Below are 25,342 nucleotides of genomic sequence, written 5' to 3' on the forward strand. Positions count from 1 at the left end.
AGAGAGAGAGAGAGAGAGAAGAGAAGAGAAGAAGAAGAAGAAGAAGAAGAAGAAGAAGAAGAAGAAGAAGAAGAAGAAGAAGAAGAAGAAGAAGAAGAAGAAGAAGAAGAAGAAGAAGAAGAAGAAGAAGAAGAAGAAGAAGAAGAAGAAGAAGAAAAGTCCGTTAATTTGTGTCACTACCTACTTGTCACTCACTGTCTCACGGGTACTGACTTTGAAGCATTGTAATGATGAGAATGAATAAGAAACCAAGTTGGAGGACATAGTAGTCTAGGATAGATTTTTTGAGGAGCAGTAACACGGTTATGATGATAGTCCATTAGTCTATATTGACAGTATGTACGATAGCTTGTTCCTTCCGAGGTTTCAGCGTTGCAAAGATCTGGCACGTGAGATTAAGCGGAAGACAGTTACCCATATCAACAGTCGAGCAATGCCGCGGCAGCACGATATAAGTTTGAGAAACACTCTTGAAAGATTTTGGCAAAAATCTAAAAAAAGGGTAAAGGAGTAAACGAAAAAAAGAATAAAAAAACATACAACACCAGGGATTCGCTGGTCGTCACCGACCCAACTACTAGTCTGGCCCTCACTAAGCTTGTGTATGGGAGTGGGAAGGACAGGAAACGGGTTATTTAATCACGTGGTAGGGTCAAAAAACTGAACCACCACCTCCCATATCCATATCGTTCAGACGGAGGCATTACGGTGAGTGGGGAGGCGGCGCTAAGAAGATGAATATAATTGGGCGGATTACGAGAAAAGTTGACCGTCCTAATACTGCGGCTAAATTTTTTATATGGGTAATACCAAGATTGCACTCGGTTAGAAGACTATTCCTAATTGGTTCCTAATACTCCTCGGCTTAGTTATGTGTATGCAGATGAGAGCGTGGCAAGGGAATCTCTCGCTCTTGTCTTGTTGGATCACGGTTTGGGGATCTACTACGACAAACTGATTACGATAGACCTCCTTCATATACCTGCTTTAACCTACCTTCTTTATTTATATATATTAGCCTACCTCTTCCCTTCTATCCTGGCGTATTATAACTATAATAGTTAGTTTACAACACACTGCCGGCACAGCCGCCAACACCTTTGTAGACGAGTCGATTGGCGGAGAGAGCTGCATGCCAGGGCTGCGGAACAAGGTGACGGCGGCGTTGAGAGCGACAAGGCAACCACAGCTCTAGGATCAGAAGCCGGCAGCTAGGGTGGGATGGCTTTAAGCCTGGCCCAGTGGGGGCCCGTGTCAGCACCCCCATCCCCCGAAGCGAGGCTGGAAGCCTGGATATCAAAACAAACGCTACCCGAATTGAACCCTCTGGTTGCCTTTTTGGCATGTCCTACATTGCAGCATCAAAGCTGCATTTGATCCATGAAAGACGAAACGTTGATGTGGCACGCTGACATCAGGCTTGATTTACAGGACGTCGCCAATCCTACGAGAGAGAAGAGAATGTGTTGCGCCTTTCTGAGGCAGTGAAATAAGCTTTTGATAGCCGCCATTGTCTGGCTTTGGCGAGCATTGGCAGTGAAAATGAGGAGAAGGAGTAGTCGGGACCAACGCCGAATGACTTTACGAGGCTATCAGTCTCTCATGTCCTGGCGCTTGAATTCACTACACGCAATAACAAGACGATGCTCCAATAGGCTGCGGTACCTGGTTGGGATTGAATCCAGTTGATTGATTTGATCCCGCAGTTTGTACATACAGGCCAGCTGACGAGGTGCCATGATAATATATGAGGGGAGATAGAGAGAGGAAGAGCAAGTTAGAGGAAGAAGGAGGAAGAGGGAGGAAGAGGGAGGAAGAGGGAGGAAGAGGGAGGAAGAGGGAGGAAGAAGATAGGGGGTTGAAGGCAGGGGATGCAAGGGTAAGGTTCGGGAGGCTTTGAGCGGACAGGTGCCGTAGGGGGTTACCCTTTTATCTCTTTCAGTCTTTGGGAGCTCAAAGGAGACGGACAGAGGCATAAGAATAGACAGAGAGAGACAAAAAAGAGGCTTTCGTGGCGTAATAAACCTTGGTCATTGTCAGTAATTACAAACGAAGACCAGTTTGAGGCCAATCAGTCCTCCAAATCGAGAGCCTTCCGCGAGATGGTTACGGGTGATTGTCAAGGATGGTAAGTCGCTGGAGAAGGTGTCTTCCGAATGAATAAGAAAGGAGAGAGAAACCCAGATCACCCAGACAAGGCAGTAGGATGCTTGTCGTCAGATCCATATCCCAAATTGTGTCGACGCCAATGCAACTTGTTCTGTGAATAGTTATCACTCTAAGGGTATGATCTTTTTTGGGATGAGAAGTCCTCATTCCAGCTTTGATCGTTCTAGGTGTGGCACATTTACTCCACAATCTGGAACGCCTTACCCTATTTAGCTTATCAGACGCAGCCAAGACAGTCCGGTCCTTGGCGAGTGGAGTGTGCTGTGGCTGAAATGTAGTCGGAATGAGAAGCCTTTGTACCTCGCCAAGGCGCTAACGGTCAACCAATCAAAAGGCCTTGATTTAGGGAAGTTGAGCGCTGGAATGAAAAACGTCAGAATGAGGGGAGTACCCCCATTCTAATTTTCTCATTCCAATACATTCCCACCGACCTGGCCCACCCAAAGTCACTCGCCCTTGGAATGAGGACTTCTCATCCCAAAAAAGATCATACCCTAAAGAGCCCGGATGAGAGCGCCGGTGACGGCAATTGAATGGCCTTGTTCGTGATCGCCGCCCAGTATTCTGATGCTTCTTGTATCGACAAGGAAAAGCTTGCGTCCAGGAACGCCAGAGTTGCTACGCCCCAGCCGGGTATGCAACCCTTGTCTGTCTTCTATAAGGTTCCTAGGATAAACTCGCACCAACGAGTCTGGTTTGACCAAGCCTAGCCGCTTCCAGATGAGTGCGGTCATGTATCACGCGTCTGGCTCGGCGACGAGACGGGAGCTTGTGAAGAAGTGGAAAGCCAAAGCCGAAGATTGTAGGCGACGGCCACGGGAATGAGGAAGCAGGTGATGTTTGGGGCAGGAGGAGGATTTGGTCGAGCTGGCAATCACCTGCTTCACAATGCGTTCCCTTGCCTTCAACCCCCTTTCTTCCTATAAATATCCTCTTCCTTCGACCGGTTCTATTAGCAAAGTGGATGTTCATAATACCGCCGTAACTGACCTAAGGCCCAACCACAAATCTTTCTCTGCTAATTGCGCCATTATAGATTGTATTCGCCATAGTAGTTTGTAATCTAAGAACTAAACACAGGAGGCATAAAAGGAAATCACTGCCGACAGAATGCCTAAAGGGTAGGACAAATCAAGTATACATTAGACGTAGCACCGTTAATAATGTGCAAGATGCGTTCTTAGAGAAGAAAGGAGAGAGCAAAACGTGCGTTCCAAGGTATATTACGGGCCAAATGACAGCGACAGCATGGTTGTTGACGAGTTTGAGCCGTGGAATTATACCAGCCCAGTACGTTCCGTTATCACTTCCAGACCCAAACGGCGATTTTGTGTTTTCTCATGCATATAGCGGCACAGTATAAGCATAAAGCGGTTGTTAAGCTACCTCGCCTTGCATCCTGAGAGGCAGGCTTGGAGGACAACTCCAATTCGAGTCAGCCTTTACAATCTTTCCTTTTGTAAGAATTGATCTTGGTTTACTCACCAATCTTTATTATTTATTCCCTATTGCTTCCTATCATATTAGGAGTCCCCCTGGTTGTCGTACATCTCAACAGTAACGCTAGAGGAACCGCAATAGCAATATCACGCAGAATGTATTCACAGCAGTCAAAAGTGACAGAATCTTCTCGTATGTTCTGGCAGGCGCGGAAGGCTCTAACAACAATACCTCGCTTTATACTCAAGCATTCAGTCGATCTTTTCGGGTCCCAGGTAGTCGATATCATATCGTAGAAGCGGGGTTTGACGTGCGGCAGGAAATTGTAGATTTACAAGACTAGAGGAATGAAGAAAGGAGGCTTCGCCGTACGTGGAACCCGTCCTGAAGAAGTACCAAATTGAAGAACTTACGGAAGTTGACTCTTCCCTTTCAGAATCTTTTGTCAATGACAATCCTCCCCGACTGGCGGATGGGTCCTGGCACGGCGGGGCGTGCACGTGATGTCGTGCCGCGTGCACTGGCCACCTGAGCCCTGGGTTGAAACCCTGGGCGCCAGGTGCGCCTTTTGTCACAGGATCTAGTGACATTGGTTTATAGTGTGCATTCCGTGTTCTGCCTTGCAAGCAGAACATCGGCCTATCTTTTGGTAGTTTGGCTCACTTGGTATATGCACCCAAGCCTGTCATACCTTTGCACGTTTCCCTCTTCTCTTCATCTTGTGATTCTACTATAGACCTGGAGTCAACGTGTTTAGCTTTGTCTCTCGTGACCACGTCGCTCGTGACAGGACTGAGTTAACTGATTCCGTAGAAGGAATAGTGTCCTCAACAATTAACCTTCTGTACTCCAAGGTAGTACAAGGCAGTTACAAGGCACAGTACTAGCTATCACGGGGCAAGGCGAAGGGTAGGGGGTAGATTGGATATGCGTAGTTGTACGAGGAAAGGAGAAGGGAGGTGTGCGCAGGTCTGACGATAATGGGCAAAGGCAAACCATCGGGAACACACCAGCCACACGAAGGCTGGGCAATGTAACCATGACAAGGATGCGGGCTCATGGAGGCGAGCCAGGCTCATGAAGGTGAACCAGGCTCATGGAGGCGAGCCAGGCTCATGAAGATGAGCCAGCTCAGGGCTCATGAAGATGAGCCAGCTCAGGGCTCATGAGCTAGACACATGTAACTAGAGACACCAGAGTATAAAGGGACGACTGGAGAACTCAGATTGTCAGATAGTTCTGCAGTAGTCAATAGATCTTCATCATTGAGACAAGTATAACGCTACCCTACTTGTTGTGAACCTTTTGGCTTCACCGAACGTCTTCTGATAGTCTTTACCGTCAGCTATCCCATTTAGGCAGATCAGACTGCCGTTCGTCACACACATGCACGTGATGTGCCAGGCATAGTCACAGGCAATCCTGTGACACTAGCCACACGTTAACAATATATTAGCACAATTCTCAGTCGCGGTCATAACAAGCTTTCTCCCAGTAGCCGAACCTTGATTATTATGGACTTTGTAATGATGATAGTAGAGTTGGCACTGGTATTGTGCGTAATGAATGGATAAGGTTCTACGAAGGAGAGAAACCTAGCTCGTATAGCGAGGAAGACTTGCTTGGGTCTGTTATACGACATCCATACGTCGCCTGCGCCCCCTGAGGCGTTATCCCACGCTGTCGGCACTAGCCACGTAGACGAGCGACTAGGTGTCCATACTGTCAGAACGTCTGGGTGGAGAGCCAATCCTGTAGACCGGTGACGGAAAGCCACGACGCTCGCCCAACCCAGGCAATTGATTTGGCGCCTTCAACCTTCCGGGTCCATGAATGCCCAGCCTCAAAAAAGAAATGGCGTTTGGGTAATTGGCGTGTAGTTGGGAGGAGCCGCCAGCCATCTCGCGCCTAGCAAGGTGATAACACAGAGCCCTATGCTTCCTCATAACCTCGAGAAAACAGTGTTTTAGTTTCTTTTGCTTGTTTTGACCTAGATGGCAGGAGAGAGGAATTCCTGGCACTTCCATAAACTCGATTCATCACTCATCAACCATAGCATCCTCATCGCAGTCAAGACGTTCCGCTCCCTCATAAGCTCGAGAAAACACAGTGTTCTAGTTTCTTTTCCTTGTTTTATCCTATGTGGCAGGAGAGAGGAATTCCCGGCACTTTCATAAACTCGATTCATTAATCATCAACCATAGCATCCTCACCACAGTCAAGATCTTCCTTCCTCAAAGCTACGATGCGTCAACGACTGCGCTCGTCGTTCCAGACGCATTTCAAGCGACACGAAAATACGGAGGATAGGGAAAGTTCTAAGGACCAAGAGCAGTCTCGCCCTGCATCTCTGCTCGAGGTGCCGACGTCTACACAGCACATCCCCGCTACTCCTTCTACGTCCTCCCTCCCCTTCACGGCCGCTCTGGCTATCGGTTCTACCGACGTAGAGACGTCCGCCTCAAAGCTCCCACTTGCTCCGGCTACCGGTTCCATTAATATAAAGACGTCCACCCCACGGCCCCCAGCTACTCCAGCTACTGGTTCCGCCGACAGAGAGACGTCCGCCGGCGCGGATGACACCACTACCAGCTTACCTGCACGACTCTGGGAGCGTGCCTATAACGAGCTTAAACAAGAAGAAGTCAAATTGGTGGACGCATATGAGAAGATACTGTCCCGACAGCTACAAAATGGCTCCAACTCAATGGTGCTTGAGTCTCAGCCGAACATCATCGCCCAAAGCAACTCGGACAGGCGCCGCCAAATGACTCAGCTTATCAATGCCGGTCTAGCCAAGACTGAAAGAGAGGCTAAAGTGAAAGAGAGCTGTGGCGAAGTCGTGGACGTTGTTCTATCCGTTAAGAACATTGTAAGTGCGGCAATCCAGGCCGTGCCCCAAGCCGCGTTCGCTTGGACCGGCATTTGTATCGTTTTAGAGGTATGTCTGTTTAGAGCGTGATATGATACTTCACATGCTAACTTCTGCAGATATTCATCAATCCTATAAAAGCGACCAAAGCCAACCGCGAAGGGATCGACTACGTTGTTAAGAGAATGAAGTGGTACTGGAGCTTGTCGAATAGCCTTCTCAAGGATCCTACCAACAATATCAGCGAACTCTCTGGAATTAGAGGCGAATTGGAGATCCAAATTGTTGACCTCTACAAAGCACTCCTCTCTTACCAGATTAAGAGTGTTTGTGCTTATTATCGCCACCGAGGCCTAATCTTTCTGCGAGATATGATCAGGCTTGATGACTGGAAAGCTGATTTGGGGGCTATCCGAGAGGCCGAGAACTGCTTCCAAAACGACGACCAAACATACAACAATCACGCCCAAACATACAACAATCAGCAACTGGCGTCTGATGTTAAGCAGCTCGTTAGTTATGCAATGTCAGAGAAGGACCAGAAATGCCTAGAGCACTTGCGCCTTACCGATCCTCGTGATGATAAAGTCCGCATCGAACAGACCAAAGGCGGCCTTTTACAAGACTCGTATCGATGGGTCCTCGATAACGCTGACTTTCAACAGTGGCGTGACCACCTACAGCACCGACTGCTCTGGATCAAGGGCGACCCCGGCAAAGGAAAGACTATGTTGCTGTGCGGCATTATCAATGAGCTGGATCAAGGCAACGCGCGCCACTGCAATGTGGCCTACTTCTTCTGCCAAGCTACCGACTCTCGCATCAACAATGCAACCGCCATACTACGCGGTCTGATCTACCTGCTTATAGAGCAGCAGCCATCTGTTCTCTCACACGTCCGGAAGGAGTATGACCGTGCAGGCGAGAATCTCTTCAAAGATGCAAATACGTGGATCGCCCTATCGAGAATCTTCACCAACATCCTACGAGACCCAAGCCTCCGAACGACCTACCTAGTCATTGACGCGCTTGACGAGTGCGTTACAACAGACCTGCCACAGCTTCTCGACTTCATTGCTCAGCAATCATCGTCTGGATCTCGAGTCAAGTGGATCGTCTCAAGTCGTAATTGGCCGCAAATTGAGGAACGGTTGAAGAAAGCCGCAGATAAAGTGAAGGTCTCCCTGGAGCTAAATGCGGAATCCGTCGCAGCGGCTGTCAATGCGTTTATTCTGCAGAAGGTGGATTACCTAAAAGAGCTGAAGGAGTACGACCCAATTACGAAAAAGACCGTTCAGGACTACCTATGCTCTAACGCGCAAGATACCTTCCTTTGGGTGGCGTTGGTCTGCCAAGCGCTTGAAAAAGTCCAGAAAGCGTTTGCCGTAGAAAAGCTACGCATGTTTCCATCTGGACTGGATGCTCTATATGCGCGGATGAGAGAGGATATGAGCCAGTTCGATGAATCCGATTACTGCAAGCATATTCTTGCTGTTGTCGCAATTGTTCGCCGGCCAATTAGCCTTCAAGAACTAGCCTCTCTCGCCGAGTTGCCCAATACTATTTGCAACAATCTTGAATTTCTAAAAGATATTATAGGGCTTTGCGGTTCATTTCTAACTTTACGAGAACAAACCATCTATTTTGTTCATTAATCAGCCCAAGACTTTTTGCTTTCCAACGTCTCTGATAAAGCTGGCAACTAAGCTTCTCAAGAGGCTTTTGACTGGATCTTCCCTAAAGGGAAAGAAGATGTGCACTATATTATCTTCCTGAGGTTACTTGATGCCATGTCTACAACACTGCGACGCGACATATACGGCTTAAGGGCACCGGGATTTCCGAACGATAAGGTCCAAGTACCGAATCCGGACCCGCTAGCGACGGTGCGGTACTCGTGCGTCTACTGGGTTGATCACTTGCGTGACTCTGTTTCTGGCACGAACACAAAACGGCACGATCCGTTACAGGATAACGTTGTCTATACATTCCTCAAGACGAAGTACCTTTACTGGCTCGAAGCTCTAAATCTACTCCAAGCTATGCCTGCCGGTGTTGTTGCTATTAGAAAGCTCGAGGGCCTACTAGTAAGTGCAAATCAACTCCGCACTAGGAATTTGGTCTAATTAAAGATATAGGGAGGTAATAATCAATCGCAGTTATCAAAGCTTGTTTGGGATGCTTACCGGTTTACTCTATCTTATAAGTCAATAATAGAGCAAGCTCCACTTCAAGTATATATATCAGCGCTTATATTTGCTCCAAGCGGTAGCTTGATAAAGAAGAATTTCAGGGCAGAAGAACCTGAATGGATTCGAACTAAGCCGGCTGTAGAATTGGATTGGAATGCATGCCTCCAGACCCTAGAAGGCCATAGCGACTCCGTTCACTCAGTGGCGTTCTCGCCTGATGGCCAGCGGCTTGCGTCCGGTTCGTTAGACAAGACGGTCAAGATCTGGGATCCGGCGTCGGGGAGCTGCCTCCAGACCCTCAAAGGCCATAGCGACTGGGTTCGCTCAGTGGCATTCTCGCCTGATGGCCAGCGGGTTGCGTCCGGTTCGGACGATAAGACGGTCAAGATCTGGGATCCGGCATCGGGGAGCTGCCTCCAGACCCTAGAAGGCCATAGCGACTCCATTTTCTCAGTGGCATTCTCGCCTGATGGCCAGCGGGTTGCGTCCGGTTCGGACGATAAGACGGTCAAGATCTGGGATCCGGCATCGGGGAGCTGCCTCCAGACCCTAGAAGGCCATAGCGACTCCATTTTCTCAGTGGCATTCTCGCCTGATGGCCAGCGGGTTGCGTCCGGTTCGGACGATAAGACGGTCAAGATCTGGGATCCGGCATCGGGGAGCTGCCTCCAGACCCTCAAAGGCCATAGCGACTCCATTTTCTCAATGGCATTCTCGCCTGATGGCCAGCGGGTTGCGTCCGGTTCGGAGGATAAGACGGTCAAGATCTGGGATCCGGCGTCGGGGAGCTGCCTCCAGACCCTGAAAGGGCATAGCATGGCCGTTGACTCAGTGGCATTCTCGCCTGATGGCCAGCGGGTTGCGTCCGGTTCGTACGACAACAAGGTCAAGATCTGGGATCCGGCGTCGGGGAGCTGCCTCCAGACCCTAAAAGGCCATAGCCGCTCCGTTCGCTCAGTGGCATTCTCGCCTGATGGCCAGCGGCTTGCGTCCGGTTCGTTAGACAAGACGGTCAAGATCTGGGATCCGGCGTCGGGGAGCTGCCTCCAGACCCTCAAAGGCCATAGCGACTGGGTTCGCTCAGTGGCATTCTCGCCTGATGGCCAGCGGGTTGCGTCCGGTTCGGACGATAAGACGGTCAAGATCTGGGATCCGGCATCGGGGAGCTGCCTCCAGACCCTAGAAGGCCATAGCGACTCCATTTTCTCAGTGGCATTCTCGCCTGATGGCCAGCGGGTTGCGTCCGGTTCGGAGGATAAGACGGTCAAGATCTGGGATCCGGCATCGGGGAGCTGCCTCCAGACCCTAGAAGGCCATAGCGACTCCATTTTCTCAGTGGCATTCTCGCCTGATGGCCAGCGGGTTGCGTCCGGTTCGGACGATAAGACGGTCAAGATCTGGGATCCGGCATCGGGGAGCTGCCTCCAGACCCTAGAAGGCCATAGCGACTCCATTTTCTCAGTGGCATTCTCGCCTGATGGCCAGCGGGTTGCGTCCGGTTCGGAGGATAAGACGGTCAAGATCTGGGATCCGGCATCGGGGAGCTGCCTCCAGACCCTGAAAGGCCATAGCATGGCCGTTGACTCAGTGGCATTCTCGCCTGATGGCCAGCGGCTTGCGTCCGGTTCGTACGACAACAAGGTCAAGATCTGGGATCCGGCGTCGGGGAGCTGCCTCCAGACCCTAAAAGGCCATAGCCGCTCCGTTCGCTCAGTGGCATTCTCGCCTGATGGCCAGCGGCTTGCGTCCGGTTCGGAGGATAAGACGGTCAAGATCTGGGATCCGGCGTCGGGAAACTACCTCCAAACGATTAATACTAGTACTATGACGACCGATATCTCGTTTGACCCTACTAATCACTACCTACGTACCAACGTTGGACGTATTAAAATAGATACGGAAACTACCGAAAGCCAAGTTGTACTAGATAATCCAGAGAGCTATAGCTATGGCTTGGGACAGGATTGGTCTTGGATTACTTGCAACGGCCAAAACGTACTCTGGCTGCCACCGAATTACCGACCGTCTAGTTGTGACCTCCAGGGACGCATGATATCCATCGGCAGTATATCGGGACTGGTTTAGTTTATTGGCTTCTCGCAAGATATATAATGTATTTCATGTCGTTCTCAATTCCTTTCTCTCTATTTTATTTTCCTAGCGTGCCACCAGAAGGTTCTGGGAGGATAGGCAAATTTATAGGAATTTTGTAAATTCTGGTACCTTCTACTATTGTCAAGATGACGTATTCTATTACGAAGACGCAAGACTATTCCATCCCTTGATTCTCCTTGTACAGGTGCCTGTACGGTCTAGATGCTACGGGATTAACCCGTGACTGCCTAGTCATAGCCAAAGTTGGTACAATGGTAGAAGCCTCGATTCTCCTCGATCGGATAAGTGGTCTCTTTCTTGATGGTGTTTGGGAGAGCCAACACACTTGTAGTAGCGTTGCCACAGCTACATGGTCCCTCCTAGTCTAGATGCGGGAGATCGCGATTTAACATGCGGCTTGTACCTCCGACTGGGTGCTAGAAGGTACTCAAAGATTGACTTCACACTAAGTAGTAATTCAGTTCGTATAGGTGACGAAATGCTCTCTCTCTTTTTGGATTAACCCTGCTCACTGATGGGAAGAAGCTCAGCCTTGTGAATAGTCGTTACTGCCACTACGATATCTCCGGTTCAGAATTCCGCTTGGGGCTTTGAACTTGGTTGTGATAACCCAGAATAGAACAGCGAGTTCTACGACTTTACGCCCCCGCCGCTGAGGATAAAGGTCAGCGTGTCCTCCCTGTGACGGTGCCGGTCCGGCCTTGCCAGGACGGGCACCAAGCCCATTGAAGGCGTTCGCCCAGGTGAATGAGATGCGAGTAAAGAAATTGGCACACAGCGACCCACGAGTGGGTCCTACTGTCGCTTGAGCGATCAGAGTATTTATTTGGGTCTGCATGTATCTAGTTCTCTTCCTCTTTTCTTCTCCTCACAAGCTGGACTTGCAGGTGATGGAGACTTTTAAGGCGAAGCTCGGGGCCGATCATCCCTACACGCTGACGAGCATGGCCAACCTTGCTTTTACGTGGAATAGTCAAGATCGATATGAAGATGCCCTAGCGTTGATGCAAGATTGTGTTGAGGCTCGGCAGCGAGTCCTCGGGCCTGAGCATCCCTATACGCTGTCGTCCTTGGCTACTGTGTCGAAATGGAGTAGCTAGGCTCATCTTAATACTTCTTGCTATACAGTATAATCTGAAGGCCTCTATTCGGTTACATATAAAACTACCGTAAAAGTGTCTACTAGGGGACCGCTATAACGAAGGTACCCGAACATTTACGGTGATCACTCAAAGCACCTGGCCAGGACAGTGACTTGGTTTATAAATAATAGAAGGTAAGAAGCGAAGTAGCCAAGGTGAAGATGACGGTCAATTGAATCCTATGCTATCTACCCGCCAACACATTACGGCCCTTCCGGGCCTTATCCTTTCCTCCTCTTTGGCTCACTGAATGAGGTACCTGGAGTGACCGCCTGCTGCCTGCAGTGTTTTTGGCCGAGTTATCCAAACCTCTGAAAAAACCACTCCCAGATATAATCTTCCATATCGGAACATTATCTATAAGAGTAGTTTTTGTACAGGTATCACAGGGCTAGCCTGTGATGTGGTTGCACTACACTAACTGCACATGTGCCATGCCAGACAATCTTCCTCCTATAACGAAAAGTCTTGGCGCCAAGTGTTAGTGCTAGCGCTAGGTTGCCCGCAAAACTCTTAACACCACCAAAAATCGCCGTTTTCACGGTCGATATCCCAACAACCACAACTCCGAAATGTCTACGCCTTCGCCCCTTGGGGCGCCCAAACCGATACCGCCGGTCATGACGCCGGTTACCCCTCTGCCGGAAACCCTTTGCGTCCCGCCCCCGCCCTCCACGACGGTGCAGTCGGCCAAGACAGCCGGACTGCAGACGAGGAAGTCCGTCTCGCCCACACCACCACCGCCTCCCCTGCTGCCTCCGGCCCCATCACGTCCTTCGCCGAGACCTTCATCTCTGAAGCTCTTGCAAAAGCGGAGGTATCGAGAAGCAGCTTAATAACCGCTTTATGCCCCTTCTCTATCGCCATATATAGCGCTGTCTGTCCATTCTTATCCTTAGGATCTGGGTCAACCTTGCCAGTATCGAGAAGCAGCTTAACTACCCCTTCCTGCCCATTCTCTGCCGCTATATGCAGCGCTATCCGTGTAGCCCCATCCTTAGCATCTGCATTAACCTTGCCAGTATCAAGAAGCAGCTTAACAACTGCCTCATACCCAGTTATCGCCGCTTGATGCAGCGCTGTCTGTTCATTCTCATCTTCAGCACCTGCGTCAACCTTGCCAGTATCGCGTTGGGTACATGTTGGGCATAGATGATTGAGAGGCCCAGGGCGCCAAGCCCGGAAAGGAAAGGCGTTGGTCAGCCTTTACTGTAATGGAGAGCTGCTCTGAGTGGATGGGTAAAGAGGAGAAGGCAATGCATTGGGAGGATGGTTTTGATTGGATTAAGGTAGGTACATGAAGGAGGCCCATCATGAAGCAAGACAAGAGCGAGAGATTCCCTTGCCACGCTCTCATCTGCATACACATAACTGGGCCGAGGAGTACGAAGAACCAATCAGGAATGGTCTTCTGACCGAGTGCAATCTTGGTGTTACCCGTGTAAAAGATCTAGCCGCAGTGTCAGGACGGTCTACTTTGCTCATAATCCGCCCAATTATATCAATCATTTTAGCGCCAGCTCCCCACTCACCGTAATGCCTCCGTCCGAACGATATAGATATGGGAGGTGGTTGTTCAGTTTTTTGACCCTACCACGTGATTAAACGACCCGGTTCATATCCTTCCAACTCCCATACATAAGCTGCCCCTCACTGGCTTATCTATGGGAGAGCGGACGGGATCCCGAGTTTTCCAGTGGGTATGGTCGTATGTGCTTGATTTGTCTGTGTCAAGAGCTTATAAAACCTAGCATGCGACTCAAAGACTGACACCTCGTTTTATCTCAAGGTTGGCTGAGAAATAAGATGACCCGTTGAGAACGATGGGATACAGAGACACATGATGAAAGCGGCGTATGCATAAGCTCAAAATGGAAGTATGAGACTGCAAGCAACCCGCTTGACCTCTTTCCTATCATCACCAACACGTACGACGGGCACTGGCTCGCTTCCACAAGCGAGAACACTCACGAGGTTAACGTTGACGTCGTTCGAGAGTCTAGAACATCAGACGCTGACTGGACTGGACCCAGAAGTGAGGCCGATGGTACCCATCACTTTGTCCTCACGTGCTTGGACTTTGTTCCCGCGGATATGGTACGATGAGGTCACAGCAGTCCTGAGGTGGTTCTCCTTCCCTGTTGTTTACTGTATGAGAACAATGAGATATGACACAAGGGTCCAGGAATTAATGGAGGGTATCTGAGTCAAGGCTGGGTGATGTGGACGTCGGGGAGAGGCTGGACCTCGAGGTGGGTGACATAGATAGGGTCCATATGAGACCTGTTTAGAAGGCCCGCTTGGTCTTCTGGAAGGAAAAAGGGTTTTTGTCTTCCGATCCAGAAGATGAGAAAGTGGGTGTGGATGGGTGGGCATTTCGGCTGTTTCTAATGTTCGCGCCGTTGGATAGAGATGTGGAAGTGGAAGAGGGTGTGTAAGGTGACGGGCGGCTGGTAAAATGCATGTGGGGGATGTCCACGAGATTTAAGGTCAGGGGGAGGGATGGGTTGAGGGGTGCTACGACGAGGTGGAATTAGATCAACACATGGGGATAATTTAAAGGAGAGTTGTGTCTTTGGCCAAGAACAATTTGAAAAGAATGAAAGAAAAAGAATAAAGAAAAAATCCCCGTACCTTCAAGTACCCATGACGGCACACCGTCAGAGAAGAAAACGGTCGAACATGTACCGTGAGCCTGTCGATTTCGTGAGGCGACCACTTGCGGTAGTATCCGTTCGTGAGTTCCTGACGCACCCCAAGTCCAAATAATATTATCGGCAATGCAATGCAGCGCCGTGTAGCCCAAGGATGGATCTTGGCGTGAGCAATTCGTCGATGCTGAGCGATTCTCGACTTATCGATTGTCGATTTATGATGTGTTGCCTGGAATGCGATACACTGTTCGAGAAGCGAGGAATATCGTCCCTGTCAATCGATCGTTTGTGGTCGAGTGGAAGGAATTTGATACAGAGAACTGAGAAAGAGGGAAGAAGTCAGCAGTGAATTGGAGGGGCGTGCATCTGCATTCTCCCTCCTCCGTCCTCCTTCCTCAACAATTCCGCCATGTGATAGGGTGCCTTCCTCGACTACGCAGAGGCGCACTTTGGCCGTTTAATTGCGATTGGATGGCCATATTTCGATATTCACTCAAAAAAACAAAACCCTTTTTCTTTTTTCTTTTTTCCCTTTCTCCAACTTGCCGAGTCAACGACACAAGAACCAGACCACACCTCACCTTTGCACCAAATACCATCCAATCCTGAATAATCTCGCAATCACATGGCCTTGCTTCGCCGTCCCGTTGATGCCACCGTCCCGTCCCTCCTTTGGCAGCCAGGGCAGCTTATCTGGCGCGACCCATCCCACCATCGTCAGCCTCCATGATGGTGTGGAGAGGAGGGGCTGCCCAGTACCACCACCCGCTCATGGCTACAACCCTCACTGCGTTCCAGCCGGACACGCAACCGTTGGAAATGCTTGAAATGGTGGTCATCTGGCCTTGCAAACCGCCGAAGCCATGATTGCCAACTCATCAATTTCCATCACCGGTGAGTCCCTCGCGTCCCCTCCCGCATACAGATACAAGCGACCCGGACAATAACCCCGGATCCAGCAGGTGCTTGCAAACAGCCCATTACGGCGGAGGCTGACCGATACCTCCTACACTCTAGCCTACGAGCTGCTCTCCCGAACCGACAGCCTTCCGAACGGCGCAGCGATTTCCTCTGCCGGTGCGATTGTGCAAATCCCAGAATTATTCCACATCAAGCGAACCTCCATCAATCATACCTCGTCCCCGCTCACCCGCGCCGCATCCTTTTCCTTACCGCACCCGGTTTACCGCCGGTTCAAGCGCAGCGTGACTCTTTGATCGGGCGATGGCCAAGGCAGGGTGACGACAGCTTTCCGGCTGGGCTTCTCAGAACACCTGCAGACACACTGAACGAAACGTCAATCAGTGACGATAGCGGACAGCTGGAAAACTGGGGAGTCATCCGACAGATAACATGCGCCGTCCTCCGTGGTTGGGCCCCAACAACCTAAGCCGGCCGCGGGAATGGCCCATTCGACCGACCATCCTTCCCCTTTCCACCTTCTCTGTCCACCATGCTCGCAGTTCGCATATTCGGGTTGCGACATTGTTAGTAAGTGTGACCAGCAAGCCTCGTGGCATTCGATTGGTACAGATTGCGCCGTCATCTCACCACCATCCGCTGCAAGTTGGCAACGCCACGCAGATGCAGTCACTTGTACATTTCGAGCCTCGATGGAAACGCCATGGAGATCCGATTCGAGCGCCAGGGCCAGGTCTTCTGTGTGGCGCATGCCGTACGATCCCCCCGCGACGCCTTGATCACATTGTGATAATATTCAGATACGAGACGGGTGTGTGATTCCGGGGTAACAAGCTTTCTCACCCGGTGCTGGTCGTGCTTGGTGAGCTTGACCGATACAAGTGGGGTATTGTGCCCGCATCACGATGCTCTTGCTCATGAGTCTGCATTTCGGTGACTCTCAGTTGACATGTGGTGGATACTGGGTCGCGCACTCAGAGCAGCTGGAGGTCATTCGCGATGTTGTGACCATGATGTTGCAGGTTGGCATATTTCGAGCGGCCATCCGTAACATCGGCGAAACATCGAGGCATGTACAGGAACTTGTCCAAGGTATTGCGACAAGACCGTTCTCGCCCAGTCAAGTGGACTGTACTAGTAGATGCATCACCATTCGAATAGTTTGATACCAGCAGGAGGCTCATCCGGGCCTGGCAAGATGCGAGGTGCTTTTTGTTGATCAAACTCACGTTGAAGACGTGGGGGTGAATGTTCCCTGCCGTAACCGATGCATGATGATTGTCCTAACCGGGGAAATGTCCCTTAAAGCCATGATCCTTTGCTATCCACACCTTTGCAGGATTCAGGCCCATTATCCTGACGCGTTATCGTACATTCGGGCCTTTGGCAACACCACTGATATTGTCTTAGCGTCGATGTAAAAGGACGACATCGAGATCGAGGAGCTGTGAGTCGCAAGCTTTGAGCATCAACTCTAGAATCTCAGAAGAGGTTCGTTGGGAGAATCCATGGGCGCGAGTCGGACCGCAAGCACAGAAGAGCGGTTAAATGGATGTAACGCGGCCGCCCACGTGGACGACCAGGGACTAATACTGCAGTGTTTTTATGTTTGAGGCTTGTTGGAATGCCGCCGTGACAGCCTAGAAGGTTCCAATGCCAGACACCTCTGGAACGGTCTTCGAATGTTGGATGTAAACAAACCAAAAACATCGGCCACACCTTGGCAATGGACAGGAAAAGGGGCTCACCGTGGAAGTTGGTCTGTGCGTTCAAGGTGAGCTCGTGAAAGCGCCAAGCCTGCCCCACCTTTCGTTGAAGTAGATGTCAGTGATAAATATTGACACGAAACAAGTGTCGACATGGCAAGAAGCTACTACTCCAAGAGTGTTTGAATGTTTAGTAGAACGGGTTAATAGAGACTCTAATCCAAATTGCAATTCTACACACATGGTTCTGTTACGTTCAAAGAGCAGCTTGACACTGCAAAAGTCGTGGAAGGGCAAAAGTTCTCGCCACTAGTGGTCCGAGCGTCTCCAGCGGCGAATGCATCTCCATTCAGCTTCATCCAATTTGGTGGATGATTGATTATGATTCATAATCACTACACGCTCCATAGCCCTTTCCAACAACCGCCGTCGGTCATTCAGATCCTGCCTTTTCAAATCGTAATAAAACGTCGATTGGCACAGGTCATTCTTTGTCAAATACACAACCTTTCATTCCTTTCACCATTCTTCAAACGCAAAACGCAGGCGTGCCAGTATCAAAGTCTTTCGCCCATCCATCCTCCCTCATCTTCAACATACACACACTTTCAAGCTTGGACACCTCTCCCTAAGTGAAAAAAGATGATCCCCATCCGCCCCAAACCCAACGGCAACAACCCCGACGGCAGCAGCAGCAGCAGCAACAGCACCTCCCCACCACCCCGCCGCGACAAACAAGCCGTCCACACCCCCTCCCCCTCCCGCATCACCAGCAAACCCGTTCCCGAGCGCCAATTCCGCTCCCCGCGCGAATACCAAATCGACCAACTCAAGCGCCGTTTCAGCCCCTTAAAAGAAACCATCGACCCTTCCACAGGCGGGGAGACCTCCCTGCTTTTTTCTCTCAAGCCCTCTGACCCGGATTTTCCCTATGACTTGGAGAAGCTTGAATGCGATTTACGGATTCCCGGGGAGTATCCCCGGCAGCCGGCGAGGTTGTTGGTCAGGAACAAGGATATTCCGCGGGGGTTTGCGGTAAATATTGAACGGGGGTGGGATCGGTTGGTGGAGGAACGGGTGAAGGGGAATAAGGGGGCGACAACGTTGTTGAGTGTTTTGAATGCTTTGGATCGAGGGTTGGAAGGGTTTTTGGCAGAAGAGAAGAAGGAGACGGTCAAGATTACGGTGTTTAAGGATTCGAGGCATTTGGAAGGTCAACCCAGTGGGGTCATAGGGGAGAGGGGGATGGAAGGGGTGTTGAAGGAGAAGGAGAGGGAGAAGGAAAAGGAAAAGGAAAAGGAAAAAGAGAAGCCGAGGCCGTATATCCCGCTGGAGAACTTTACGAGGGATCAGATTGCGGAGGCCAAGGCAAGAAGAGCGCAGGAGGTGCGTCAGCTCGAGGCTAGGATGAGCGGATTGCCGCTTTATCACAAGTCGAGCGACGGGGTGATATTTACCTTGCCGATGGATCCAAAGAGGAGGAGCAGTTTGCCGCCGGGGTTGCAGAGCGTGCATTCGGTGCAGCTGGTTATTCCGTTGTTGTATCCGCTGCAGCCGCTGAGGGTGTTGTTGAATGATGTGGATGCTGACGAGGCTGAGGCGGTGGAGGAGCTGTTCACGCAGAAGGCGATGGAACAGAAGCAGATGAGTTTGACGAGCCACTTGAATTACTTGGCGACGAATATGCATGCTTTGGCGAAGCAGACGGCGCAGGAGAAGCAGAAGGCTATTCAGGCTGCTGCTGCTGCTGCTGCAGAGGAGCAAGGGAAGAACAAGGCGGCGGATCAAGAGGCCAAGGAGGCGGAACATGTTGCTTCGGCGGTTGATGGAGAAAGGGGACATGTACATTTCATTCCCAGACCTCTGGAGTGGACGCTCGTCAACGCCGATGGCTCCTCTGAATCAGAATCCGAGACTGATTCCGACGACGACTACGAGTTGGTTGACGGTAAAGGCGGAAACACCTCCGGCGTAACACCCGGCACCGCCCTCCCCACCGCCACCGCCGAGCGCGGCACCGCCATCTCCTTCCCCTCCATCGAGCTACACGGCATCGAGCTCCTCCAAGTAACCCTCCTCTCGCTCTCCGTCAAATGCAACCGCTGCAAAACCCTCAACGACGTGACCTCGCTCAAATCCAACGTCGAAAAGCTCGCCTCATGCAAAAAATGCGCCACATCCTTCACCGTCCGCTTCCGCGCCGAGCTCGTCCACGCCAACTCCACCCGCGCCGGCTTCATCGATCTCTCCGGCTGCACCATATCCGACATGCTCCCTTCCTCCTTCATTCCCACCTGCGGTCGATGCTCCACCCCTTACCCATCCCCCGGCTTCGTTTCGGTGAGAGGCGAATCAACCACCAACGTCTGCCGCGAATGCCACGCCCGCTTCACCTTTAAACTCCCCGACGTCAAGTTCCTCACTTACTCCTCTTCCTCTTCTTCCTTACCCCCCACTTCCGGCCCCAAGCGTAAAGACCAAAAGCTCGGTCTGCACGCCGGGGACCCCCTCCCCGCCAAGGGCGCCTGCGCGCACTATAAGCGGTCTTATCGATGGTTCAGGTTCAGCTGCTGCAACAAGGTGTATCCGTGCGACAAGTGTCATCAGCAAGCGGAGGATCATGTGGACGAGTGGGCGAATCGGATGATTTGCGGGTGGTGTTCGCGGGAGCAGAATTATCGGGTGGAGAACTGTGCGTTTTGTGGACGGAGCGTGGTGAGGAAGAGGACGGGCGGGTTTTGGGAGGGCGGGAAGGGGACGAGGGATAAGGTGTTGATGAGGAGGGGGGATAGGAGGAAGTATAGGAATGAGAAGGATGGGAATAAGAGTAATAAGGAGAAGTAGGTTAGGAGTTAGTGAGTGAGGGGAGGGGACTGGGAGGCTGTAAGGAGGTGGATGTTGTGGATCAAAAGACACAAGGGACCTAGAGAAGGGGTGTTTTCTGATGTCATTTCGCATTTGGTATCGTTAGCATGTCATTGTCTAGCATGTTTATGGTGTTGGTAGTGGTATCAAAATGGTGTTCATCTTTGTTATTATTCCCTTCCTGGAGGTAGGTATCTTGAAGGTGCGTTGGAAGAATAGTTTTGCTGCCATCAATGGCTTACATATAATATCCGACCCAGGCCGTCGACATGCTGCAGGAACAACTCATTGACTCCATGTTAACTCCATGCAAGGCACGATAGATACGCTCGGGAATCTCCAACGGTCTGGTAGGTAGTTCCAGAGGCAAATGCTTCTACACTACATGATGCGATACAATGCACGCACAGACCAAAACCCAGAAGTTTGACCGACCGCATGGCCCCTTACAATAAGTAAGTATGCCAGGCAGGCAGGCGAGGCAACGTACACTCAGTCAGTCCAATGGCCTTTGGATAAGGTGTTTTTTTTTACCTTCCGCATTGCTTCCTGCATTTTAGGTACCCCTGAGTAGGTAATCAGCAGTCGCGCGGAACGGCTACATAACGTCTTGCATCGATGTTGACGACATCCTGCTGCGCCGGCTGCTGGGGCGCTTCGTTGACATATGATGCAGTTGTACATATAGTCATTAGCTAGATGCGATTGACAACAGCACAAAGCTTAGACTAGTAGCAAACAAAAGTCATTGTAGACGCAATCAATCGTAATTCTAGACAGAGCGGTCTCTTCTCTTCTATCTATCTCTCGTTGAAGAAGATTTTCTGTTATTGTTCCTTCCTGTGGCGCTTTTTGCGATGGTTTGTGCCCCTCTCCTCCCTTCATTCATTCTTTTTTTTTGTTTTTTTTTTCTTTTTGCCTTCATGTCTATTACTAAATTCGAGACAAACGCAGCAGGCAAGAAGAAACTTGAACCTCAAAAAGATCCTATTTTTACATACATATGTACAGTAGGATCACCACCTATCTGATCATGGAGGGTTCAGTCACTGCCAAAGGGGAAAACATCAACGACGTCAGAAGAAGGGAGGTTGGGAAACTTTTGGTGGTGGCCCAGTTCCGGTTACTTGTCTTGTCTGATCTGGTCTGGTCTTGTCAAGAATAAACTTTGGCGCGGCTCTTTTCTTGTCTTGGTTCCTTGAAATATGGGTGTCCATCGTTCTCGAATGTCGACAAGATAACTGCGGGGTAAGTGCACTAAAACGCGGAGATGGTCGCTCACCCGAGACAAAATTCTACTTTTTGCGCGGCCAAGGTCAATAAGGGATCATGGTAACGTAGAGGCTCAATTCTCAAGTTCCAGGAGCTCGGTTGCTCGGTAGTAGTGTAGTTTATGTTTGTGGTAGGTAGGGTTTAATGGAGGTGTCGAGGATGGGTGCGTGGACACGGGGCCGGCGACCCGTGATGGAGGGGCAGCTGGTGGCCGGGCGGATGCCCACGGGACTGCTTTGATGTCGTCAGTTGTCTGGGGCCGATCTTGATGCGTCGTCCGGAAGGGGCTTTGCTCGTGAACTTTGACTACCTCTATTTAGTGAGGCAGGATTTTCAGGTAGCGCGCGACGATGAAAGGTATTGTAGTGGTTCGGTGTTGGTCTAGTTGTTGTCAGGCTGGACGGCCAGTGGGGGAGCCTGGAAGGTTTGAAGTAGTGTAGGTAGGTAAGGAGCGCTGAAAAGCTACAGAAAACTGTTTTGTCGGCACGGCTCAGGAACGCTGTGGATCGAATTACTTGTAGAACCAGCAGACCCTTTCCAGGTCCACGAACAGTGGAGGCCCTTAGCCGCAATCAGGGTGCTCGTAATTGGAAATCCCGTCCGTTCTTGATGCAGTTCTAACTCCGCATCGAGATGGTTGACGTCTGAAGGAGAAAAATGACATCAAAAAGAACAATCAGGGGACCCGATTCCGCACATCATCGCGCACCCCTTCCGCTGGCTTGGGGAATGATGCACATGGGTAACAACCAACGGCACTACCTCCATCTACCTTTTCTCATTTTATTTCACTTTTTGATTTTATCTGATTTTATCTTTTTGCCATTCTTCCAAACTCAAGACTCCCCAGCAGCGTTTCCTGTCCCCACAACAGCCAACAACCCTGGGGCTTCCATTCCAGGTCCATCCCATGGCGCTGGACAGACCCACCCCAGATGACCAGTGACGTATTATACTTGTACTGTACACCATCCCATACCCAAACCACTAAAAAACCGGAGATTGGTTTGGCTGTGACAACAAACGAACGAACCGAGAAGGAAATCTCCAACGAGCACCGCCAACATGCCTCCTGTTCGTACGCCGGAGGTTCATCCGAGTGACACCGAAATGAGCATCGGGCATCTTACCAGACCCCTTGCTCGGCCCCCTTCCAGCGTCCCTAGGTAATTCGCGCCTGCATGGAGCTGAGCGCGGCCGCTTCACGATCCCCAATGTCCTCCAAATTAAAATGCAGTGGTCACACGAGATCCTTCCAGAACGTCTATGGAAGCTGACTGAGCTTTCTCTCGGACAGGCAGGCCGCCGTTGACATACATGTCGCCACTACCGTCTACCGGCCGGTGCAATCTTGCCTTGGGGTATTCGGCCCGTCGATTCCTTCTGGTATGTTCTGGTGCACTAATCTATGATTTCATGTCCCTGAAATTAGCCAAGCCATCAATTGGGTGGAATACTTGCTATGTAGTGTACTGTGTAGTGTAGAAAAGTGACACCGTCATCTTCCCCGGATTTTCATCCAGGTTTGTCCGCACTGACCTCCTCCACCGGTGATGTCTGGAGGGGGCAACAACACCAAACGGTTCATCGCACATCTTCCTCAGAAAAAAAAACAACGCTACAATAACGGACGGACAAAGTTTTTCACGGGGTTGGTATCTCTAACTAACGCCAGCATGTTTCATTGTCTGTCATGTACACAGCGGTCCCTGACAGTTGGCATTGTGGGCCGGAGCCGTGTTCCCGTCCTTTGCCCGGCATGTTTCTCGTGTAATATCTTTATTTTCGGGAATCTGGGGTATTCTTCCTTGGCGTACACCGCTTTTGGCCTGTTATATATGATTTTGTTCCGTTCATGACAGGTCGGTCTGTCTTCGTGTCTCACCCAAGCGAGCCAAGTCACATGCGTACCTTACATACGACTAGGATGAAAGCGACGGGAACATCGATGGTACTAGGTAATGCACAAGAATAGCTTTACCTTGTTTTCCTTTGCCTGTTTACCTGTAGCACAATGTTTGAGCAGCTTCATACATATCACTGCATGTACACAATTGACGCCGTTAAGCGCGCTTTGTAGGGATGGATGGATGGATGGATGGTTGAGAGGGTTCCACCAAGGAATCTGGGGGGACATCGACGACGACACATCATTCTGAGACATTTTTTGCCAAGACGAGAGGAGGCTAGTTATTCAAAGGTTTTTTCTCGATCTTGCACTCGACGTCAGATTTCCACAATCTGTACGTATGGTTTGCCATCGTGCTAATAATGGTTCATCTCCAGAACGACGATCTCTTGCCCGTTTGAATGCAAAATGTTTCTGTATACGCAGTATTGAGTGTGCATAATACAAGGACACCAAAAGGTATGCAGCACGTGCTGAATATGGGAGATCACTGCCGTCTTTTTGGACAAGAAGAGCCAAACATAGGGAGGTTATGTCTCATGTATCAGCTGGGAACGGTAATTGAGGTAATGGTCGTGTTCCTCGCATGGTCTGGGGATGTTGATCGAAGCAATTACTATTTTCGTTTGGAACCGCTGACAACCGTTTCCTACTATGACAACAGGACACTGTGGTACAAGCAGACATCTTCAACAGTGTCCGGTAAGAAACAACCCCATTGCATAATCACTGCACTTGCTCTCCGTTTCGGCTCTCCGCCTTCCCTTTTCCAACTTTTAAGCCCACCACAAAAGGGATGAGATCAATATCACAGCCTCGGTCCTAACTCACATGCCAGTTTTGCTTTTCTTTTTCTTTTTTTTTTTTCTTAATCGTCCTGGAAGCAGCCTCCTTGTACATAGCCGTTCGGGTCCCGGCTGGGGATTGGATGGATGCCGGGCGGGGGGTCAGGTATCAAACAAACCCCCATATTTCCTCCCCGGACCCTCAGCGGGCGTCAGCGCCTCAAACCGCCCCGGAAACCAGGGGTTTCAGTTCCCCGGCTCCCCGGAATTCTTGGCTTGAATGAGCTGGCAGGGCATCCCAGCTCGATTTTGGTGGTCAACTGACAACTTGTCAGGGGATATAATAAATTGCGGATATCTTGAGACCAAACATCGCGATTGCATACGTAGGTACTGTATTCGGCCATGGAAAAACTGTCCAAGTTTTCATATGGGATTAGGTCAATGTGTATTTCGACCAAGAACTGTTGGTGTGAATAGTAACATTTTCAAAATCGGGCATTGGAATAGATGCCAAAGAAACGGCGAGTGTTGAACACTACGGGCACGTCGATATTGACTTTCAAGACAGGGCGGAACAAAACCAGGGGTTATAAGTTAAGGAAAAGCAAAAACATCTCCCATGACAGCTTGAGGCTTGCAGCCAGTACCTGTCAAATGTCCAGTATAATATGCTATCTCTTTTCTTCTTCTTCCGTTGTTAATTTTCCATTTCCATTTCCTTTTTTTCTCCTTTTATCTATAATGAATCTACTGGTCTTTTTTTCCTCTCATCCAATCACAAAATTCACATGGCATTTTCGCATTTATTCCTCTCATTTCCGTTTCCATTTGCCTTTAATTCCATTTCCAGTTTACAACATTTCCCTACGATTGATGTTTCTATATCCCATGACCACCACCCTCAAGCCACCACACCCATTCCTGTCCCCCACCACACCACCGGACGGACATCTTCTTAGTACCACCCAATGCCACCGCGCCTCAGCTTCGTTTTTCCCAAAAATCATTTGACGTTTCCCCTTTTTCCTACCAACGATCGTCGATTCGCATCTCCCGGGCAAGGTACCTAGTTCCGTATCCCCCCCAACTTACAAGCCATTAATTCCCTCCACCACTACAAACCCCCGTCAGCCCTGCGTGAACAACTTAACCAAACAAACTCCAGTGCGTAGTGAGCTAAGCTATCCGTAAGCCGCGCGAGCTTTACTGTAAGGCTCATCACCTCACTGCTACTACTACCTACCCATCCATTACATACTACCTGCATTGCCAGACACCTTTCATCACACCAGGAACG

At 50.3% G+C, this 25,342-nt stretch overlaps 7 protein-coding genes across 7 annotated transcripts; 6 read left to right on the top strand and 1 right to left on the bottom strand.

Moving 5' to 3' along the window:
- Positions 1-6: 6 nt before the first annotated feature.
- Positions 7-1,195, top strand: NEUTE1DRAFT_140374 (uncharacterized protein; the record flags this gene model as incomplete). Its single annotated transcript, XM_009855727.1, has 2 exons — positions 7-158; positions 1,089-1,195. Coding segments are annotated over 2 exons (259 nt in total), but the record flags the coding sequence as incomplete, so codon positions are not given.
- A 5,019-nt stretch (positions 1,196-6,214) lies between these two features.
- On the top strand, positions 6,215-6,972 carry NEUTE1DRAFT_14704 (uncharacterized protein; the record flags this gene model as incomplete). The annotated part of the gene is made up of 2 exons (XM_009855481.1): positions 6,215-6,550; positions 6,601-6,972. Coding segments are annotated over 2 exons (708 nt in total), but the record flags the coding sequence as incomplete, so codon positions are not given.
- Positions 6,973-7,005: 33 nt separating this feature from the next.
- NEUTE1DRAFT_124378 (uncharacterized protein) lies at positions 7,006-10,758 on the top strand (the record flags this gene model as incomplete). The annotated part of the gene is made up of 4 exons (XM_009855728.1): positions 7,006-8,127; positions 8,200-8,568; positions 8,641-8,911; positions 9,230-10,758. The coding sequence occupies 4 exons, from the start codon at positions 7,006-7,008 to the stop codon at positions 10,756-10,758; spliced, it is 3,291 nt and encodes a 1,096-aa protein (XP_009854030.1).
- Positions 10,759-11,624: 866 nt separating this feature from the next.
- NEUTE1DRAFT_49684 (uncharacterized protein) lies at positions 11,625-11,888 on the top strand (the record flags this gene model as incomplete). Its single annotated transcript, XM_009855577.1, has 1 exon — positions 11,625-11,888. The coding sequence occupies one exon, from the start codon at positions 11,625-11,627 to the stop codon at positions 11,886-11,888; it is 264 nt and encodes an 87-aa protein (XP_009853879.1).
- Positions 11,889-12,746: 858 nt separating this feature from the next.
- NEUTE1DRAFT_27447 (uncharacterized protein) lies at positions 12,747-12,998 on the bottom strand (the record flags this gene model as incomplete). The annotated part of the gene is made up of 1 exon (XM_009855496.1): positions 12,747-12,998. A coding segment is annotated over one exon (252 nt), but the record flags the coding sequence as incomplete, so codon positions are not given.
- Positions 12,999-15,335: 2,337 nt separating this feature from the next.
- Positions 15,336-15,801, top strand: NEUTE1DRAFT_148468 (uncharacterized protein; the record flags this gene model as incomplete). The annotated part of the gene is made up of 2 exons (XM_009855729.1): positions 15,336-15,478; positions 15,602-15,801. Coding segments are annotated over 2 exons (342 nt in total), but the record flags the coding sequence as incomplete, so codon positions are not given.
- A 1,948-nt stretch (positions 15,802-17,749) lies between these two features.
- Positions 17,750-20,399, top strand: NEUTE1DRAFT_131679 (uncharacterized protein; the record flags this gene model as incomplete). The annotated part of the gene is made up of 3 exons (XM_009855730.1): positions 17,750-20,051; positions 20,218-20,278; positions 20,337-20,399. The coding sequence occupies 3 exons, from the start codon at positions 17,854-17,856 to the stop codon at positions 20,397-20,399; spliced, it is 2,322 nt and encodes a 773-aa protein (XP_009854032.1).
- Between the last annotated feature and the right edge of the window lie 4,943 nt (positions 20,400-25,342).

The sequence above is a fragment of the Neurospora tetrasperma genome (assembly GCF_000213175.1).
Source record: "Neurospora tetrasperma FGSC 2508 unplaced genomic scaffold NEUTE1scaffold_6, whole genome shotgun sequence".
NCBI classification, from domain to species: domain Eukaryota; kingdom Fungi; phylum Ascomycota; class Sordariomycetes; order Sordariales; family Sordariaceae; genus Neurospora; species Neurospora tetrasperma.